This window comes from Anolis carolinensis, chromosome 5 (genome assembly GCF_035594765.1).
Source record: "Anolis carolinensis isolate JA03-04 chromosome 5, rAnoCar3.1.pri, whole genome shotgun sequence".
In the NCBI taxonomy this organism is placed as follows: Eukaryota; Metazoa; Chordata; class Lepidosauria; order Squamata; family Dactyloidae; genus Anolis; species Anolis carolinensis.
The window spans coordinates 125,447,858-125,470,917 of record NC_085845.1 but is presented as its reverse complement, the minus strand read 5'-3'; the positions used below and the strand labels follow the sequence as shown (position 1 = coordinate 125,470,917).

Genomic DNA, 23,060 nt, shown 5'->3' with positions numbered 1-23,060 from the left:
TTTTTCAAACTCATTTATCTATATGAGACGTGCCTAGATTTCAATGGGGATTACGTGAGATTGTAGTATTGGGATGTGTCTTTCAGCTGCATATTGTAAATGATTTCTCCTATACTTTGTCCTTTTTAAAATCCAAAATGTAACCTACTTTGTGGATAGCCCTCATATTATTATGATGATGGAGCCCCCAGATGGCGTAGTGGACTAAGTGACTTGAAGGTTGGGTTGCTGACCTAAAAGTTGCCAGGTTCGAATCCCACCTGGGGAGAGTGCGGATGAGCTCCCTCTATCAGCTCCAGCTCCATGTGGGGACATGAGAGAAGCCTCCCACAAGGATGGTAAAAACATCAAAACATCCGGGCGTCCCCTGGGCAACGTCCTTGCAGACGGCCAATTCTCTCACTCCAGAAGCAACTTCGGTTGCTCCTGACACGAAAAAAAAATTATGATGATGGTGATTATAGAAAGCCTGTTGGGAAATCATTTTACATTTTTCTTGTTCTCACATGAATCCTAAGTTGGATCATGGGTCTGAATCTAATTCTAGTAGGTCCACTGGATCAATAGAACTTACTCATCTTTCAGTAACTGATTCACTGCGCCTGTTTTAATTCTGATTGTCAATTGGCTATTCTCCATAAGAAACCAAAGCCAACTTGGCATTGTGGTTTGAGCATTGGACTATTATTTTTAAGACCAGGATTTGAATCTCTGTTCAGCCATGGAAACCCACTGGGTGACTTTGGGCAAATCACATTTTCTCAGAGAAAGGCAAAAGTGAATCTTCTCTGAACAAATCCTATGATAGGTTTTCATTAGTGTCACCATAAACTGGAAACTTCTTGAACAATGACCTTAAAGCCTCATCTACGCTGCCATTTCTGATCCCAGACAATGGAATTATATGGTAATGTAGACTCATATAATCAGTCTGAAGCAAATAATCTGGGATCAGATACTGGATTATACGGAAGTATAATCGTCATATTTTGTAAATACTGAACAAAGTAGAATATGCTTATATATTTCAGAATAACTGAGTTAGGGTACTACACTGTGACAGCACTATTATTCCCCTTTAATTACCACGGCAAGATTATATGGAATCCTAGGTGAACTTTGGAATTCTAAGCCAGAGAGCTCTTGGGCTAAATGACAAACCACAGATTTCCACATAATGTTGTCATAGTTATTAAAATGGAATAAGAGCACTATGATAATGTAGGTCTGGGTATTTGATGGCTAACATCCGAATGGTTTTTGAAGAATGGTATTTCATCTGAAATGTCCATGTTACACTGAATCACAGATGATAACAAGCTGTGCCTTCAATATAGTAGGACATAGCGCTGTTACACTGATCATCCACCTTGCCTAAATGATAGGACTAAAGTTCTACATTTCAGCTGGGTTGCATATGTCAGGAATGAGGAGCCTGTGAACTTCCAGATGTACAACTCACCAGTATTGGCCATGTTTTTTAGGGCTGGTGGGAGCTTTTAGTAAAATGGCATCTGATGAGCCACAGCTTTCTCACTCTATTTATAGAAGGGGACTACCGAAGGAAAAGGAGAAAAGGGGAACATGGACGGCAACTTGACAAAAAGCAGTAAAGTAAAAATACTCCAATTTTTGTCAAAATCTTTATGAGAAAACTGCGGGGTAGGTGTATGAAAAAGCAGGCTTTTGCCAACAACAGTAATGGGAAAATTGTTTTGCAGAAAACGTGTTCTGCAAGAAAGTTTTCCTCTCAAAATGTAATTTTGCAAAAAAAACAACCTCTAAATAATAATTTAAAAAATCCGTCCCGAATGTCTCATAAACCTGCAGAGCTGAATGAGTATTTTGTTCTTGCACATGAAAAAAAAGTGCAAATTTTTGCATCCTACCAGAAAGCTTGAGGCTAGGACTTTTAACATCAGAAGGATGAAAAACAATTAAAAGATGAGATGGAATCCAAATACAGCTTGTAAATAGGTTTGAGAGAAAGATAGATGTAGGTAGGAGAAGCTTGGAGGTGGATTCATGGGGGAATACTGACGTTGTTGCAGTTGGATGCCTTCAAGGCCGCTCCAACTTATGGTGGCCATATCATTGGTTTTCTTGGCACTGTAGGTTTTCCATTGGCATCCTCTGAGGCTGACACTATGACTTGTACAAGGCCACCCAACAGCCATTCATGGCTAAAAGGGATTTGAACCTTAGTTACAAAGAGTCATAATCCAATACTCAAACCACTATTCTATGCTGGATCTTGGATGGTTAGAGGCCAAAATGTTGGGGAGAGAGAGTTAATTTTGCATGATGGCATGTGCTAACAAGCCACAATATACTGATTACAGATTTTATTATATATGTATTATATCTTTCTGGCTACAGTATCTGCAATGTATTTATCATTATTTTTTTTCTTTTCTATAAATATTTTGCTATAAAGCAAATACATTTGTATTGGTTTTAATTTTTTGATGAAGGTATGCCATATTTTGTTTACAGGAAGTGCTGTGTTATAATTTTTGGCTAGACTCTCATAGTGTTGGTTCCTATCCACAGGATACATTGCTCAAGCATCCAAAGTATTTCCATTGTTCAAATAAACAAAACTTACCAGCAAAACGCAGTAGGAAATTCAATTAAATTATTAAACAAACACTACATTAGAACAGGCCACTTTCTAAAAATACTTTGCCTGTGCATTAAATAAAAACCTTCGTAGCTAAATTATGGTAAACTAGCTCAACTAAGGGGAAAAAATATCCAGTCATAATTTTACATATCCCCAAACACTAATCAGTTTTATACCTGATTAATTGTCTTTTCCATCTGTACCAAGCCAAGGTTTGGAAGAATACATTTAATGAAATCAACTATAGTTTCCAGGTTTTCATGCTGCAGAATCAATGGCTTATGGCTTCCCAGTAGGCTTAAAGCCACTTTAAATATCACCTCTGGTCCATGAAGAAACAGTATGTCTGAAAAACAGATTGGGGAGAAACAGAAAAATAAGAAATGGAGGAAGTATACATCATAAAGAATGATACTATATCACTGGTGTCTTGTTTTTTTCTCCCAGATGTCACCCGCAATGGGTCAGTTCTACAAATTGATTCGGTCTTACTTTACAAACGGTTGTACTTGGGCCATGAACACTTAATGCCGACCATATGGTTTTGGCTATTTATGTTCTCTCTGATACCAACTTAGTTCATAAGCTTGCCAAAATAATAAAGCAGGAGGATCACATACATATTGCCCTTAGCTTCTTGGACAAAAACACAGGTGTAAATATGATAATATTCAAGGAGGTAGCCATATTAGTCTCTTGTAGCTCTGAAAGCGAGGAGGAACTGAGGAGCCTTATAATCAAGGTGAAAGAAGAAAGTGCAAAAGATAGGTTGCAGATAAACATTAAAAAAAATCCCGATTATGGCAACCAAACTGATTGATAACTGGCAAATAGAGGGAGAAAAACGTGGAGGCAGTGACAGACTTCATATTTCAAGGTGCGAATATTACTATAGACGCAGACTGCAGCCAGGAAATCAGAAGACATTTACTTCTTGGGAGGAGAGCAATGACCAATCTTGATAAAATAGTGAAGAATAAAGACATCACACTGGCAATGAAGGTCCACATAGTTAAAGCAATGGTATTCCACATAGTAACCTATGGATGCAAGAGCTGGACTATAAGGAAGGCTGAGCGAAGGATGATAGATGCATTTCAACTGTGGTGTTAGAGGAAAATTCTGAGAGTGCCGTGGACCACAAGAATATCAAACCAGTCCATATTACTGCTCACTGGGGGGAAGGATATTAGAGACAAACATGAAGTACTTTGGCCACATAATGAGAAGACAGGAAAGCTTGGAAAAGAGGATGATGCTGGGGAACATGGAAGGAAAAAGGAAGAGGGGCCGACCCAGGGCAAGGTGGATGAATGGTATCCTTGAAGTGACTGGCTTGACCTTGAAGGAGCTGGGGGTTGCCATGACTGACAGGGAGTTCTGGCGAGGTCATAAAAAGTCAGAAGCGACTGAACGAATAAACAACAAAAACAACAAGCATTAAAAGGAGGAAGGGGTGGGGGAGATGAATGTTCTAAATAGTCTAGCTGCAACACTTTGCACCTGAAGAAATTTCTGAACAGTTTTCAAGTCAGTTCATCATAAATAATTAGAATAATTCCAGTGGGGTGGAATTGAGCATGAATCAATACAACAATATCTGACACCTTCACGAAGTGGCACAACTAGTACACTAACTTGAAAGCTGCAAATATATTCCTAGCTACCGCTGAGACCTGAGCCTCTGTGGTCAGGGATGAGTCCAGCAATATAAACCTGAGATTTCATGGGCGAGTAACCCCATGAAGCACAAACTGAATCCCTATTCCCTCATCAGCCTGTTGACTCACTAGGACCTGCTGTCGTGTTTTGATCTATGAAAGATTTTACAGTTCATTGATCACGTTCTTGAATTTTTTTGAACTAAATAACAAAAGTAAGTAGTATGTATTAATATTAGCTAATTTTACTAGGCCATAAAACATGTTGTGTAATTATACTAATGTTACCCAGTACTTGCAGACTCTACCACTAGACGAAGACTCTATGTAGTCGAAACCTGGTGTGGGTCAAGGGTCTACTCATCCTTTATGAAGAATTAAGAAAATAAACAAGGAAGTTTACAACATTGCGAATGCAACTACCATTCATCATACTGTGAATGCAACAGTTTGTGATTTGTAACCTCAGGGATCTACTCATCCTTTACAAAGAAGAAAATAAACAAGGAAACTTACTACGTTGTGAATGCAACTACTATTCATCATACTGTGAATGCAACAGTTTGATTGTGATTTGTAACTACTTATCTGACATTTATATTCATTTATTGTACAAAATACAATGTTTAATGATATCTAATACCTTGTTATTATTCCATTAGTGGATACTTGTCAGTTAAACCCTTGGGAATCCATTTTTTCTTATAGTATTTTGATTAAGTGTCAGTTTGCTCACGATCATACTACAGACACCAGGGGCTGTCCCCCCCCCCCCCCCACACACACACACACCAATTTTTAAGATTTATGGAGTTGTTTTGTAAAAATTAATGTAAGGCATTCATTTTATTTATTTTTTTGAATATTTTAATGTTAACAAATTTAATTTCTCCAGGGTTTAACTGTAATGCTATCACTAAACCTTTTCAGGGTCTGGGTGCTAATTGGAAATGTGTCCCTAACCTCACTAAAACAAATTTTCCAAAAATAACAGCTATAAATGGAGCAAATATAAATGAAATTTATAGGGTACAAGTTGTGGCTTATCAGGCTGAATGCTGCCCACCAACCATGTTTGGTAAATCTGTAAAGGTCCAATAAACTTCACCATGCTTGGTGCTACACACACACACACACACCCTGCTACACTATGAATCCGGTGGTTTTGCCAGTTGCCTTGGGCTGTAGAAATAGGAGGCAGGCCAGAACATGTGGCTTTTGAGCAATGATATATATGATGCATGACAATTTGCACCGACCTTGTATAGAGCTATGAATATTAAGAAAATATATGTGCAACTGTTTTGCATGTAATGTTTTGCAAAGGCTTTGTGAATTTTAAAAAGAGTTTTTAAAAATAAATATAATTGTCTGTCATCCAGAAGTACTGAATTTCTAACAGCTGAATTTCTTAGTTCAAGAACTTTATAGTGTCAGAATTAGCCCATCAAAAGGAACTCATACCTGTCACATTCTGGTGTTCTCAATGTTTGATAAACTCCTTGTTTTTGTAGATCTCAGAGGCATGAAAAATAATTTGGTTGCTTCTCCATCGATGAGTGATCATTTATAGGTAATATTCAGGTTGGGGGTCACAACTGTAAAGGCTTTCTAACTTTTACTTTGCACAAAAAGGACATTCAAATGCTTTGTGATTGACAAGACTGGAATATACCCTCTTCCCAGTTCAGCCAATAGAATTAAATGCAATGTTGGGAGGGATCCATCCAATGAGATATAATGGAATGTTGTTAAGCAGGGTTGGAGTGCAGGGGAAGGAAAAACAGCTTCAGCAGATAAAAATAGTCAGCTGAGAAGAGGGTAGTTGAAGGAGAGCTAAGAGTTCAAGGAAAGGTTACAAAGCATACAAACGGTTCTGTGTGAACTGTAAATGGAAGCCTGCCTGGCAATGTGATGAGTTTAAAGAAACCTTTCAATCAAATCCTTTTCTGCCCTGTACTTGTTTTCAGTAAGGATTTCACTGGATCCTAGCCACACATCTACAAAGACACTGGTAAACACATTGGTCCCAAGTGAGTTCTCAAGAATGGCTGAAGTAGGACAGGTGCTTCAATATATGAAAAAAAAGATAGTCTGGTGACTTATCTACATTGGGGCAGTTTAATGCAGTGTAAATCTGCCCTGAAGTAGATCCAGATTCATGCTAAATCTGCAACTATTGTCCAGATGGCTCAGAATCACATCTGGCCTACTAGGTTGTCACCTCCTTTGTGTCAAAGCTGTTGCTCCTGGCTGGCCATGAAGCTTCCCGTGAGCTTTGGTCACCACAGGAACCCCTGCAGATGTAAAAATGGGATGCCTGTGAAATCAGCCAGCAAGAGTGGGGAAATCAGCACAGGGAAAGGGCAATGGCAACAATGTTCATTCGGAGAGTGAGTTGGGCTGAATTGGACCCAATCTTACTGTTCAGTCATGAAGCCATGGGATATTCTGGAATTTCCAGCAAACTCTGGATATTCACCTGACTTTGCCAAAAGTGGAACAAAGTCAGTTTTAGGCAACCCTTAACTCATTGGAGGCTGTTGTGCAAGGTAGGCATTGTCAGCGGGTCATTCGTGTTGAGTACAGGATTTGGGGCCAGTGTAGGTAAGACCTGCAGTTATGCAGAATCATTCTGACAATTGCCACTTTAACTGAGCTTTCTGATTGCTAACAAAATGTTACATCTGGATAAAGTTTTTAATTTATGTACCGCTACATGATATTGCGTACCTCTAAAGAGTACACAAGATCACAGAGCAGTTCTATGAACTCTCCAAAATGCAGATGAGATTTCAATGAAACAATGGACAAAACTGCCATTTATCTGTCTGATATAGCCTTCCACTTCTAAGCATGAACAATATCATTTTTCATCAACTTATCAATTTAAGAGCAAAACTTATGAGAACACCAGACATTCGTGTCATGTGAGAACTAGGCAAAATAAGGTTGACAGCACAGCCAAGGGAAGCTAATGTACAACTGAAGCCAACGGCAGTATATATGAAAAACTGGAGATCAATCCAAGCGAAGGTAGAGTTCGTAACATTTTTTTTGTTTCTACATAACCTCAGAGTTATATATCTCAATTGCCCATCACAGTGATAACTGAGATAAGCCCAATACTTCCTTTGTCCCATTTGTCCCCCTTTCTCTTTCCAATCCCAAACATAGAAACTCCCCCTTTTAAAGCACTGGGGAAACAGGGTGAAAGCAGAGAATAAAAGAAACAATCTTTACTCTCCCTTCTTTGACCTGAGCTATTATGGAGAACACTTTGACTTTCCTTTGCATCTGGTAAAGCAGTGGTTCTCAACCTGTGGGTCCCCAGGTGTTTTGGCCTACAATTCCCAGAAATCCCAGCTAGTTTACCAGCTGTTAGGATTTCTGGGAGTTGAAGACCAAAACATCTTGGGACCCACAGGTTGAGAATCGCCGTCTTGAGACTTTATCTGTATGATGAATGGCCTGCACAGCACTATTGCCTGCTTTATTGCACTACTTATCTGTAGCTCTAAGCTAGTGGTTCCCAACCTTTGGGCCTCCAGGTGTTTTGGACTTCAACTCCCAGAAATCCCAGCCAGCTTACCAGCTGTTAGGAACTGTGGGAGCTGAAGTCCAAAACATCTGGAGGCTCAAAGGTTGGGAACCACTGCTCTAAGCAGATGGCAGGGCATATCTCCATACAGAAGGGATAGGCAATGGGACATTAGTATGGCCTAGAGACAACAAATATTTGGTTGTCCACACTGTTGTCAGTTTAAACACTGAAACAAAAAAGCAATTGTTTCAAGAACAGATCGAGTTCAATCGCCTACTCAGAGGTGAGCCAACAACTGTACAGTATAGATATCCAAAAGAATGTCGGTGTTACTCAAATACCAAATTATGTACAATGTTGGAAGAGAACAAAAAATGGTTTTTTCCAAATTTCCTTTACAAATGAGAAAATAAGAGAACATAGAGGACCCTCATATAATGGTGCTTGTGTACAACACAGTCCTCTTGCCAACACAAACCATTTTAATTCAGTATTTAATAATCCTTAAATGCAGGCTTTACAGGAAACCTCTGTAGCACAGCAGCCAAGATACTGATATGTGAAGTAGGGAGACCTGTGTGCAGTTCTTAACCTAGCCTTGAACTTGTTCCACCATCATTTGTTCATCTCTAGTTCTACCAATGATTCTGAAAAGGCACAGAGTAATTCATTCTCATAATGGCTCCGAGCATTTCTTTTTTTATTTTTATGACTGCTTTTATGAATACTGGACATCTACTGAGGAGGCTCCTTCTAAGACCCAGTATTTACCAAGAAGACACTATATATGTATTTCTTAGTAAGAAAAAGGCCTGAAAATATTGACTAATTTTCAGGCTCATTTCTCAGGATTACTGAGAGAATACATTTTTATAATGTTAAAGCACTATATAAAACCATCATATATACAATAACACTACTATTACTAGAAAGCATTGGATTCATATATGTACTTAAGATGCAGCATATCTGCCAGGCTTATTTAAACACCTTTTAAAAATTTTGATGATGTAAAAAAAAAACCCTTCATAGATGTATGACAGAATGTTTCTATATTAGTTGATTTATTAGTCTGGAGACTTCCAAGAAACAGTATTTCAGTGAAAACAGCAAATTATCTTATGATAACTTAAAATGTATAATTTACAGGTTTTTCTGTGGACTAACATTGAAACAGACTAATGTGGCTAATTTTGCAATTCATCTTTTGGAGGAGAGAATCTTCTTTATACAAAGTTGTATGAAAAATTGAACGGTTGCAAAGTTGTTTTTAAAATCATATTCCCTATCTAATCTCTGTTCTTTTATGTGTCTACTTGTTTATGTTTAGTTCATACACACAGTTTCTTTGAAATGTACATGCTTATTTAGAAAGTATGCCTTCCTTCAATAAGAGGAAAACAAAATGTGCTTCAATTAAAAACAAGTCTATATTCAGAAACATATAGTGTGGGTAATATACAGAGTACACATGTTTTAGCTTACTTGCATTCATCCAAGACATTGATGAGTAAAGCAAAAGCTCATGTTTTTTATTATGCATGACTATGAGGAAAAATGCTGAATTATAATCTCAACATTTTACACTTGAAACATCAACTTAATTTCATACTAGAGTGTGTCAAATCAAAAGATTAAGAAATATTAGCATTTTCACCAAATGCCTGTTAGACATGAAATGTAAGTCAAAGCATGCAGCCCCGTAAGCTAGAATATTATTTTGTTGGAAATAGAAACCTCCTCAAGCCTCCACTAGTTATTTGTTATGCATATAATTAAAATTGATTACTGTACATGTGTGTACTGGTATGCAGGTTTCCTTAACTCTTTGTTGTGCTGCAGACCATGTGATCAGATCTGGGATTTGTTCATGACTCAGAATCCATTTTAGAACAGTATGCTTAGAGACTTCAGTAGAAATAGATGTATATTAGGCTCTCAGAATAGAGAGATGCTTTAGATTATGGACTGTTGGTTCTAAGAAAGATGCCCTGTGTTACCTGCACAGAGAAACTACTTCAAATCCTATATGTAACTGGATTGATATGCAAAGTACCTGTATGCTGAATACATGAAGTTTGTGAGTAAACCAACTATATTATTTTTAAAGACGTCTGCTTATTTTTTGTCTCTTGAAAGCATGATTTAAACCAATATATTTTAAGGGAGAGTAGATGTCTTTGGACAACTGAGAGAACACTTCTGAAACTCTGGTGTATATATATATGTGTGTTTTGTGCATTGACATATCTTTGTCCCTAACAGTTCAAAGAGATATCTTGGTACATTAGTTTAACAGCTAAGAAATCGAATTGTCTTGCATGAATGCCATTTTCCCAAAAGGTTATGGCATCATTTCAAAAAGGTTATGACTTCTAACAAGGTCATGCCTTTCCAAAGATCAAAAGGTTATGGAGATTTCCATTTTCCAAATATTCAAATGGATAGATGATACTCTGTAATGATTTTATTCCATTTTATCCAAACTACTATCAGAATACCCTGTTTCCACGAAAATAAGACAGTGTCTTATATTAATTTTTGCTCCCAAAGTTGTGCTAGGTCTTATTTTCAGGGGATGTCTTATTTTTCCATGAAGAAGAATTTACATTTATTGTTGAACAAAAAACGAACATTTATTATATACTGTACAATAGTTGTCATCAGAAACCAGCATAACCAGACAAACTGTGAATCCTATCAATAATTTCTTATTACTACCATTATTTTCATGTTCAACAATCTATGGAATGTAAATTTAGCGATCCTGCATGCTCTGGTGTTCTGTTCAGCGGGCATTCTTCCAAACAAAAATTTTGCTAGGTCTTACTTTCGGGGGAAGCTTTATATTTAGCAATTCAGCAAAACCTCTACTAGGTCTTATTTTCTGGGGATGTCTTATTTTCGGGGAAACAGGTATGTCAGAATATGATCACATTTTAAAAAACTGGTTTAGAATGAGGAAAGATCACTTATATCTGCAATTATGCAACAACTACAATAACAACAATAGTCTTCTGACATGAGTTTGTGAGCATGTTTGAGGCTTCTGTATTTTCTCTTCAAAACTCTTTGCACCAAAATGTATTTTGTGCAAATTTAACCTTTTTATACAAACAGTTTTTCTTTTGGAAAAAATGTTTTTCTCAAAGGATTTCTTGGAGGGGGGGAATCCAAATGCAACCCCACCCCCCCCCCCGCCAAAACACCACATTAGTAAGTTATAGATAGTATGTCAAAAAATACCGTGACAGCTTTTCTTATTAAAGTTTAGAAAATCAGATGTTGCTCAGGTAGTTTATTTTTCTATGTATCTCTGAAATGTGACTGAAGAATTTGGTTAAAGCAGCAAGATAATTCAATAAACTCAGATAAAGCGTCTGATTGTATTTACTGTAATCTGTTTCCATTTTCAGTCTTTATGAAAACTAGTTTTATCCTTCTGTTTGGTGTACTCAGTAGAATTTTATACAATAGAAAGATAGGAAAATGTCTTCAGTTTGAAACAAGCTATATTCTTGATGGTGATTGGCAAATCGATACCAAACACAATATCAACTAAGAGAACAAAAGCAACTTACCAAATACTCTAGCCACAAATCCCAGGGGAAACTGAGAGGCAAACATGGTAAGAAACCAGGGTGCAGCATATAAACTGGGCCCAATTTCATGGGCTTCAAAGTGATTGTAGAGGTCTCGGTGGTAATCATGAAGAAGACGAGAAAGTTGATACATCTGGATCTTGAAGAAAAAAAATTACAAATCAATCAATAAAACATAGGTGAAATAGGAACTCTGAGTTAAATACAGTTTTGTGGTTTGAATGGTTACACCAGCAAAACTACACAAAAGAGACATAGATGACAAGGCAGTGTTGAAATATACCTCCGTCTCACATTTCTTGTGTACTGATTCTTACTGTTGTGAAAGGGAAAATGTGAGGCATCAGATAGTAGTTGTTTAACTAGTGTAAGTTTGGTATCATCCAGATAAGGAAAACAACATTGAGACATAGCATGTCTGGGCCAATTCTTCCTTTCTTCCTATTTATAAATGTGAGACGAATTATTCCACCAGCTAAATTTTAGCTGTCCTTGAGAAAAACTTCTTGAATCCCTACTGAGCAACAGCTACAACAGTCTGTTAATGATCATAAGGTGAATATCAATTGAACTATATAAACAGTATTTTTCTATCAGTATAACAAAAATAAAAATTAAATACAAGATGGTGTTCCAACCTGTAAAATTGTCATGTCAGGTCGATACTGCTTCCTAAGGCCCATATCAAACATAAGGAACTTCAGCATCTTGAAAGCCTCTTCTTCACTCATGTGAAGCAACAGCACACCTGCTACAAAGCTAAGCCCCTGGCAATAGCCTACTTCCTGATCTAGGAGGGAGTACGCCTTCAAGATGTTGTACAGGGACAGTTGCCCAGCCCCAAGCTGTGCGGAGAAATATGGATGTGTTGGAAAGGTGCGTCCTGTGGAAACAGAAATAAAGTTAGCAATTCAGATATAAAAGAATGCAACTATGCCATGTTGATCAATAATAAATTGAAATAAATGTGCTGTCTTATTTAGAAATCCATAAAAGCAAATACTATAAACAAATCCTTTGTTACAATTGACTGTACCATTTAAACCCAATGTTGTCACTCTAGAACAGTGATGGCCAACCTATGACACGCGTGTCAACACTGACACGCCTAGCCATTTTTGCTGACACACTGCCGCATGCAGATTGATTGGATGACTATGTCTTTTGTGGCCAAATTTGGTGTGATTTGGTCCAGTGGTTTTGTTGTTTACTCCATGGGAATTATGCACATTATTATTCTATTATTATTGTAGTATATTATCATTTTATTACTATATTATTATTATTATTATTATTATTATATTCATTATTCATGACTACATTGAAACTAGAATAGAGATAAATCAGCGTGGAAACTGCAAGAGGTACCATAGATTGTTGTACATGGAAATAATGGCAGTAAATAGTTTTTGATTTATTAAATACAGTTATATATTACAATTATATATTTTTGTTATTTAAACTATACATATTGCGAAATTATGGTTTTTTTCTCGAAGTGACACACCACCCAAGTCATGCTAGGTTTTTTGGTGAATTTTGACACACCAAGCGCAAAAGGTTGCTCATCATTGCTCTAGTGAATGAAGTGCTAACGTATCTATCTCCTGACATGAAGCACCATCTGGGATAAGCAAGGCTCCACTTCTGCCAGTGCCATGACTGGATTGCTAACATCTTCTTGCTCTGACTAGAGCTTGTTATCTTGGTTCTCCTCTCCCTATCTCTATCTGGATCAGGATATAGGATACAGGATACTCTTCCACAGTACATCCCCTTTTGTGGAGTGGGGTGTTTTCCAATCCACTTTGCATAATTTTCAGTGGGCTGGAGTATCTAATGGAAGGAGGAGGCGGTAAAAGAAATGTCCACTTCTCCAAACTCAGTTCTATGTTCTTAAGTCTGGATTCAGCACGCTGATTTTGCATGCAGTCAGTATCAGTATCAGCATCCACTTATTCTATCACAATACAGCAATTAACACATGCTATTGTCAATTAGGACTGTATAAAATGTTCATCGGATCACCCCAGACCCGTGTTTGAAGTTATTTTTAAGGGCAAGCATTTTTCAGATGATGAGACTCTGATTTCCGAAGTCACAATGTGGCTTTTGGAGCAACCTGTCGACTTCTACAAGCAAGGTGTACTTTTGCTTTCCTATTGCTGAAGAATCGTTGCAGCTTTCTATAACCTGTTAAAATTCACCCCACCCTTTAATTTCTCAATTGTTGCATCTAGAGTCAATGTGCTGCTTTGTGTCATACTATCAGATGTTTTACTTGAAAAAGACAAAGCCTGAAACAAGAAGTCTTCCTGCATATAGATTATTGTTTTATGCACTGTGTACTAGAAAGCAAGGCTGTGTCTGATTTCTGGCTTCACACTTTCTAGACTGGCAGGAAACTAAATTCTACTATATAGTGTGCTCTGCTTACCAACTCAAGAGCAGTTTGTATTGCTGTGCAAATTACCTTCCTGCCCAAAGTAGGAGTTGTTCCAACACATGCTGAACAGGCCTATTCAGTGTCTCCTGTTTGGCAGACAGTTCCACACAGCAAAAAGTCATTTTGACAGCATGAACTAATGAGAATTGTGGGGTGGGATTGGTGGTAGTGGTTGAATTCCAGAATGTAAAAACTGTAATCGGGAGGATGAAATAAATTTTTTAAAAATCTGTTGGCAAAACTCAGGCATTTCTGGCCATCACCACTCCAACAAAGGTCGAGGAATAAGAATTCAAACATCAGGAAGGTTGCACATTCTTGTGATGGATTTTAAATTTCACATGCATGTCAGCTGTACAGATTCAGTTTTGAAAGGTGCTTCACACGCTTAGGCATTGGCAACGCTATTCTTCAAACATAATGAAATGCAAGGAGAGAGAGTTCCTTATACATTTGGAGCATGAAGCTTATTTCTATAAAGATAGTCTCAGAAATGAGCAAAATGTGAAAAGGTTTTACACAAACTACAATGAAACAAATTAATTCAATACCATGTTTCAGGTTTTGGCACTTTAAAATCATGTGATTTTTTTGCACTTTATTAATTCTGCAATTTTAAGAGCCACTCCTTAAATGACTAAGGATTTTTGTTATTGGGTTGCTGTATGTCTTTCGGGCTGTGTGGCCATGTTCCAGAAGTATTCTCTCCTGACGTTTCGCCCACATCTATGGCAGGCATCCTCAGAGGTTGTGAGGTATGGATAAACTAAGTAAGGAAAGGAAAGAATATATATATCTGTGTAGAGTCCAGGGTGTGGCAAGAGTCCTTTGTCACTGGGAAGCCAGCATTAATGTTTCAGTTAATCACCCTAATTAGCATTGGAAAGGTTTTTGTCTCTTGCCTGGGGGCATCCTTTGTTCAGTCATTAGGATGCCCCCAGGCAAAAGACAAAAACCTTTCCAATGCTAATTAGGGTGATTAACTGAAACATTAATGCTGGCTTCCCAGTGACAAAGGACTCTTGCCACACCCTGGACTCTACACAGATATATATATTCTTTCCTTTCCTTACTTAGTTTATCCATACCTCACAACCTCTGAGGATGCCTGCCATAGATGTGGGCGAAACGTCAGGAGAGAATACTTCTGGAACATGGCCACACAGCCCGAAAGACATACAACAACCCTGTGATCCCAGCCATGAAAGCCTTCGACAACACATTTTTGTTATTGATTCCAGTTTTGGACTTGAAAATTAGAACACAATACCATTTTCTAATTTTACTTAAAGCAAAGAAAGAAAACAAACCCCAGACATTAAAGACACCGTATTATGCATGTTACATTATATAGAATCTGAACAACTCAAATATTGTTCCCAATCAAGGTAATTCATCAATGCACATAGGCTGTAAGAGACCAACAATTTTCAAAGAAAACTAATTTTCAGGCTCAACTTCTGCAGAACATAAAGTACTATGAGGGGTGTTAATTCAAGATTTCCCTTAACCTATTTATCACAGGATGCTGAAACTGCACATGTGTAATGATATAAGTCTCTATAGGTTACGTGCCAATTTACAACTAGAACTGATAACGATCTTGATTTTACAGGTGCTGAAGTGGTGGGAGGCTTGATAATGGACCCAGTGGAATTCCGAGAAGTCATCAAGTTCCTTGACTAGAAAGGCCACACCAAAGAAGACGTTCGATGAGATGAAAGAGGTTTATGGTGATTGATTCCCCATCATATGATGTAGTCAAGAACTGGCATTGTCAATATAAATGTGGTCAGACTTTGGTGCAAACAGCTTCCATTCCAGGGCGACCAACTCCGCTATTGATGAACACACCATCTAGCAAGTGGAGGTCACCATTTTGGATAATCACCGCGACCTCGCACCATCAGACTTCGACCTCTTTCCAACAATGAAGTTATTTTTAAGGGCAAGCATTTTTCAGATGATGAGACTCTGATTTCCGAAGTCACAATGTGGCTTTTGGAGCAACCTGTCGACTTCTACAAGCAAGGTGTTTGCAGTTGCTTAAAAAGATGGGAGAAGTGTGTGTCCCTAGAAGGACTAATAACTGTGCTAAGTTTCATTGTTCTCAGTCCACAGGAAGTGGATCAGGGGAAATCTTTAATGAACGCCTCTCGTAAATATTATTTCACTGAGAAATGAAAAACCTTACCTAGGTCAATAAGTATTGCATGCTGCTGGGAGGTTAACTGTTTTAAGAGTTCTTTATAAGGTGTATCCTTTGGTTGTTGTCTGTTGGTAAACTGGTGGTTAAGCTGGTGTTGTTCTGCCAAAAACTTCCAGATCTCACCTCGGTGATGCTTAGGGATTCCTTTTAAAATGATAAGAAGAACAAGATTAAATAGAATGGAATGCAGGGATATTTCACACTCTTTAGTAATGTGCACACAAATGTTTCAAGCAGCATTAACCAGAAATGAATTTCTAAAGCCAAATTTCAACCTATTTTGGAAATGCATGACAGGGTTCCATAGAACAGGACTTTGGAGGTATGGGATAAAATTCCAGGCAGGATGGGGCTTGGAAGACTAGCAAGACCTCCTTCTTTAACAAGTCTAGGATATTTGGGATTGAATATCCCTTAAAGAAAATGTAAACCATTGCTATGCAAAGTGGTGGTCCCTGGACCAGCACCAGTTCACAAACTATCAACTACTGATTCATGAATACTTTCCAGAAAAAAAATGTAGCTAACAGGTACAAATATGATTTATTTCTGTGGAGAGTGGCAAAGGCCCTTTATGAATTACTGGGTGGAAAAACGTTGCTGGTAGAAGCCAGGGGTGAATGACACTTGAATTTTCCAAATTGCTCTCAATTTATGCGTAACATTAACTTACACACAAGTATAAATAGTAGTTATCATGAACATATTCACAAGTTCATCTGGTTTTAAATTCCTGTTAACTGCCTTGAATATCAACTTGGGAAAAGGCAGGGTATAAATTCAATCCATCAATTAGCTTCGTAGCTGCTTTACCATCTCTCTTATAATTCTGTGTGAATGAATTTAACTATTCCATACCTTTTCAATTAAAACTTCCATACCACATAAGTGTATTCCATTAACATACTATGTACATCTCAAGCAACTGTATATGACCCAAGAAAAAAGGTCTTACATTTTCATAGCTCGCTTTAAAAAAAGATGTTTATGCATTTGTATCCCCTAATAATTATATAAACACACTCACCTTTCCCAACAGCAGAATGTATTTTTTCTGTGTCAAACTTCATTTTTGATCTTCCTGGTGTCCCTAACATTTTTTCCCAAATCAAAGTTACTTCTTTGAGGCATGGGGTGATTTCCTCATAGTCAAGCTTCAAACGTTTGTTTAAGAGATTGTTTTCAGAAGCTACAAATTAAGACACACATTACACTTATTTTATGAGAAACTATTCTTAACGCAGTTACTTAACATACTTACTGAAAACATCAGCTCAATGAACCATGACAGTAAAAAAAAGGCAAACATGTTTCAGCAGCTTTGAAAAAGTAAGAAAATAATACAGAACACGACATGACTGATTCGCATTCAACGTTCCTATCTCACAGGAATGCCTCACTATGGGCATTTCAAAAGATGGCATTATAGGGCTTGTCCTTACTAGCATTTAAAGTATTCATCTTATATACACCATCTCCCCTATATACATATAGAAAATAATATGGCTATGATATATGGTGTAACTAAGAGCTGAAAACTGTCCAGAAAATTGACTGGGATAAAGACATTTTAGTAGCTGACAATTTTTTCATTATTCCCAAGAAAGTATTATGGGAGAGATTTTCCGACAAAGGAATAAAAAATTGAAATTATTTGCAAAAGCCTGCCAGCTTAGGAAAGAGATGCTCAAGTGGGTAGCTATTCTGAAGGTAAATTAACTCCGAGGACGGAAATGAGTCCATCTTTGAAGATGAAAAGATATTGAGAGTTGCTACAAGGAAAAAGGAGATGTAAGGAAGTCAAGAAAAGTTAATTTTTAAAAACTCAGTATTAAAACCATTGTTCAGACTTTAACTTATAATCTTATTTAAAACTAATGCATAATATCATAGCTATCCATTTAATGTTTACTTTGATATATGGACCACAAGCCCTTGCTGTAATCATATATTACTAGCACACTGTCATGCTCTTCCAGTACATCATAAGAACATTGCCATGTTGAGGACATAATAGCATCATGTATCATCAAAACAGCATTTCCATTTATTACAGGGATGACAAATTATAAAGGAAAATGAAGTCTTTCAGTAAGCATAGTCCTCCAAGTGATTCTAGTTTATAGAAGTTCTGTCAAAACCATACAAGACCAAGAGTTAGGATTATTTCTCTTCTGGTTCCCTGTTATGACATCTTGGGGTAAAAGCACAATTCACAAGGCTGTAATAGCTCTTCAAATGTTTTACCTAAAATATTTAGGACTTCTTATGTTATTTTGCCAGATATGGGGAGAACCCACGTTACAATTCTTCACTATGCCAGTTTACCAGACTACATTTTTAAGTATTTTGTCTGATCATTCAATTTTTCTCCCCTGTATTCTTCATAGGGATTTTTGTACACTTCAGTGGACAACAACATATTTGCTACTCTAGTTTTACTACTATAACTGTCTCCCAGAGAACCTTTTCATTGGTTGCTCCTAGACTGTGGAATGACCAAAAGAGATTCAACACCTAAATAAGCTGTCAGAATTAAAAAACGTAATTAACGACCTATCGATTTCAGCAGGCCTATCCAATTTTAAACTCTGATTTTTTTAAATTTACATTTTATTAGTATTGGTGTTTTAATCTTTGTTCTTTGTTTTTTAATATGTGTATTTTTATAGTTGTTTGTTTTACCTATATAGTCTATCTATGTACCCACCTCAATCCATGAAGAGAGGTAGGAAACAAAAATTGATGATGATGGTGCACTGTAACATTGAAACATATCACAGACTGACAGGGAAGTTCCCCATATTGCCTGTGAAATATGCTATATTTTCCTGTACTGTGCAGCAGTGCCACAAAACAGCAAGAGAGCAAAAAGAGATCCATCTATTTAGTAAGGCTATCCTCACCTGAATCCCTAACATGAGAACAATGTGGTGTAGCTGTTTGGGTGCTGGCCCAGGACTCTGGAGATCAGGGTTTAAATTCCAGCTTGGTAACAGACTCCCATTAAGTGATGTTGAGAAAGCAACAATCTTTCAACCTCAGAGGAAGATAATGGCAAAAACCTCTCTCAACAAATAGGTTTATCTTAGAGTCACTGTTAATTTGAAACAACTTAAAGGCACACAACTACAATAATGACAACATACATATTACCTCTCAATCTTCTCCTCACTAAGTTAAACACACTCTGCTACCTATGCCATTACTCACTGGGATCTGTTTCCAGAATGTTTACTATCTTGTTAGTCCTTCTCCATATAACGGTGGCTTCTCAAACTGTGCTCCTCCAGGTGTTTTGGACGTCAGCTCCCAGAAATCCCAGCCAGCTTACCAGCTGATAGGAATTGTTGGAGCTAAAGTCCAAACATCTGGAAGAGCACAGTTTGATAAACTCTGATGTAGTCCTATTTTGATCGCCAACACATACGTATGACATCATTTTCTTCCTTTCATAATCCTGGCTGGTTGAATAAGTTTCCTCCATGAAGTAGAAGAAAAGAAGAAATTATAATGAAAGCAGAAAAGAGGAAGCATAACATGGCTATAAATAATTACAAAAGATGGGGAAATGATACTTTTGAAAGGGAAGCTCCAGGATTGCTTGCTCCATCAATCTGCCATGCTATCTTTTAAATTAATTCTAAGTTTGTCCTGGTCACATTAATACAAAAGAAAAAAAACCATTTTGGATGCACAAGTTCTTCATGCATTTCCAGTATTTGTAGGGCAATAAGCAGTTTCTACCAGTTAGTCTTCAAGCCATGACTGATACCGAATGAGAGATTCCCCCCTGGACACACAGAAGACTGGGTAACTTGGAAGGTGCTGAACAGACTGTGTTCTGGCACCACGAGACGCAGAGCCAACCTTAAGAAATGGGGCCACAAAGTGGAGTCCACAACATGCAAGTGAGGGGAAGAGCAAACCACAGACCACATATTACAATGCAGCCTGGGCCTTGCCACATGCACAATGGAGGACCTTCAAATAGCAACACTGGAGGCACTCCAAGTGGCCAGCTACTGATCAAAGGACATTTAGTATAATGCCAAGTTTTTAACTTTGTGTTTTTAAATAAATTACAACTGTACCCTCGGTTTGCTTCTGATATGAGAAACAAATAATGGTTAGTCCAGTCAAAATCACTGGATTAAAATGCAAGGAACATTACTGAGAAAGACTGAACAGGATGCAAAGACATACTAAGATGACTATTACTTTGAATGGAAACAGGTGGATCCAAAGATACCAAGGGCACATTTCAAAGGAGAAAGAATTCAGGTACCTTATCAGCATTTCCAGGAACTAGGCTGAGAGCCCCCATTGATAAAACAAGCAAAGAGGCTCTTAAGATAAAGTAAACAAGTCATGGGTAAAGTACAGCATGAGAGGGAAAGCAAACATGCAGTTATTGAGGAAAGGGGATTCTGAATAAACACAAGGCAAATATTATCTCTTTCTTACTCCCACAGCCAAAGGCCTAAGATCCTTACTCTCTACCAATCAATGTTTTTGTACTTGCCTTGCAACTTTTGGTTTTCCTTTTCCATTCTAAGCAGTAGTATCTGCTGTAAAATGGCTTTTTGCCATAGTTCCCGGAGCTCTTTGGGTGACCTTTTCCTCTCTTCTTTGATTGTCCTAAAGGGGCCATCTTCACAAAGTGGTTGCAGTGGTGACCTGGGTGGAAGTTCTCCCAATTCAGAATAGTCTTTGTTATGTAATGAAACAGAAAAGAAACACTCAGAAATCACTTGCATAGGCATAAATAAATATTTAGATTAAAGCACAATCCCACTTCAGCTTTAGGAATAAATTTATTTTCGGTATCAGATTTCTAAATATGTTGAGAAGGAAAAATCTGTAAATGAAGTGACTTCCATGTTATCAATCAACACATTAAAGCTATTATAAAGGAGCATCTCTTTTCAAAACACTGGTTTATGATGACCTTCCTGACACAATGAGGCACTGCACACAAATATCTCATTGTCATTGTCAGAAGTAAGCTTTCTTCATATTATGAAGCATTTAAGCACAATGACTTACCAGGTGGACTTAACATTGTTTGCAAGTCATCAACCAATTCTTTTGGTTGATGCCTGAGAAGCCTGCTGTTGTGCTGCAGAAGAGGCCAGAAACATCTCCAGCCAGCCTGCCTGTTGCTGCCTCTGGGACTCCTTGTGAGTAGACTGCAGCCCCAGGCCCTTACCATCTGGGTGTGACTCGGCACTTCCTAGGAAGGAAGCTACATCTATAAAGCCTGAGTCCACAAGGCCCTGGTAGGGCTGAGAAGCCTGCTGTTGTGCTGCAGAAGAGGCCAGAAACATCTCCAGCCTGCTGTTGAACCTTGTCAAGCTGCTTCGAGAGATCTCCCTCCTTTGATAGGCTCTATCTGTCCCCTTCTCTAGACACTACACAAGATGGAGATCCTTGCAGCCCTTTGAATTCAGGGAGCTGACTAGGCCCTCTTAATAACCTTTCAGTAGAGCCAGGATCTCTGGGGGGTGGGGTCCGGGGGGGGGAGGGTTCCATCGAGGGTTCCATCGAGGTCGTGTGGGGGAGGAGGGGGTGTGGCCAACAGTTTCCCAGGGAGAAGCGCAACAGGTGTCTTGCGACCCTGGAGAAGGTTAGGTGTGGTAGCCTCCATGGCAGCCCCTCCGGGTTGAAGGTACTGCTGCTTAATGCCAGATCCGTCAGTGGGAAATCTGCAATTATCCAGGACTTAATCCTGGATGAGCAGGCGGATCTGGCTTGCATCACCGAGACCTGGTTGGATGAACTGGGTGGGGTAAACCTTACCCAGCTTTTGTCCTCCGGGTTTCGGGGTGCATCAGCAGGCCAGGCCTGGAGGGCGGGGAGGTGGGGTTGCGGTGGTCTTTCGGCAGTCCATCGCCCTGGTCAGATGCGCCGTTCCACAATCTGCTGTGTTTGAGTGTCTCCACTTGAAGGTGGGTACCTGGGACAGTTTGGGGATTCTGCTGGTGTACCGTCCACACAGCAGTCTCCCTACCTGAGCTAGCTGAGGTGGTCTCTAGCATGGTGTTGGGCTCCCAGCGCCTTTTGGTATTGGGTGACTTCAATATCCACGCTGAGGCCACCTTGACAGGTGTGGCTCAGGAATTCATGGCCGCCATGACGACCATGGGGCTGTCCCAAGTAATATCGGGTTCCACCCATCAAGCTGGTCATACACTCGACCTGGTCTTTGTTGTGGGCGACGGTTTGGTCAGAGTGGAAGAGCAAACTATTCTTCCATTGTCATGGTCTGACCATTATCTGATCAGTTTAAGACTCACCGTGTCCTCAAACCTCCGCAGGGGTGGTGGACCCATTAAGATGGTCCGCCCCAGGAGACTTATGGATCCTGAGGGACTCCTGACGTCTCTTGGGGTTCTGTCTGCTATGGAGGGTGATGATCCTGTCGATGCCTTGGTCGCTCGTTCTAATACCGAGTTGTCCAGGGCTATTGACATGATCGCTCCCGAACGTCCCCTCTCGCTGCGTGGAGTTGCCCTGGTTCCCTGGTTCACCAGGGAGCTGGCGGAGATGAAACGTGGGAGAAGGAGACTAGAGTGGCGCTGGCGGAGAACTCGCGACGTTTCTGACTGAGCACGGTCTAAAGCCGCTATTAGGGCTTATTCCGCGGCGTTGCGGGCAGCCAGGAAGGTTTTCACGACTGCCTGCATCGCGTCTGCAACAAATAGATCTTCTGAGTTGTTCCGAGTTGTTGGGGAGCTCCTCCACCCTTCTCAGGGTGGGGGGGGGGGGCACCTGACTCCTCGGCAACTCGGTGTAGCGAGTTCGCTCACCATTTTGCAGACAAAGTCACTCAGATTCGTTCCGACTTGGACGCCAGTCTTGACGCATTGCCAGATGAGGTAACCGAGGCATCTGTCTGTTCGATCTTGTGGGATTCGTTTCAGTTTGTGCAACCTGATGATGTGGACAAGATTCTTGGAGCGGTGAGGG

At 39.0% G+C, this 23,060-nt stretch overlaps 1 protein-coding gene across 11 annotated transcripts in view; it reads right to left on the bottom strand.

Annotated features, from left to right (window-relative positions):
* tbc1d1 (TBC1 domain family member 1) overlaps positions 1-23,060 on the bottom strand; it is a 131,017-nt gene that overhangs the window by 8,588 nt on the left and 99,369 nt on the right. For 10 of the 11 annotated variants that reach the window (XM_008119004.3, XM_008119002.3, XM_016996746.2 and 7 more), the window contains 6 exons: positions 20,614-20,799; positions 17,116-17,277; positions 16,074-16,232; positions 12,072-12,316; positions 11,413-11,572; positions 2,803-2,972 (listed from right to left, as the gene is read on the bottom strand). In XM_008119004.3, the coding sequence (XP_008117211.2) occupies positions 2,803-2,972; positions 11,413-11,572; positions 12,072-12,316; positions 16,074-16,232; positions 17,116-17,277; positions 20,614-20,799 (1,082 nt within the window). Of the gene's footprint in view, positions 1-2,802; positions 2,973-11,412; positions 11,573-12,071; positions 12,317-16,073; positions 16,233-17,115; positions 17,278-18,994; positions 20,590-20,613; positions 20,800-23,060 lie in introns of those variants that run through there. The other variant, XM_016996747.2, reaches the window with a different exon arrangement.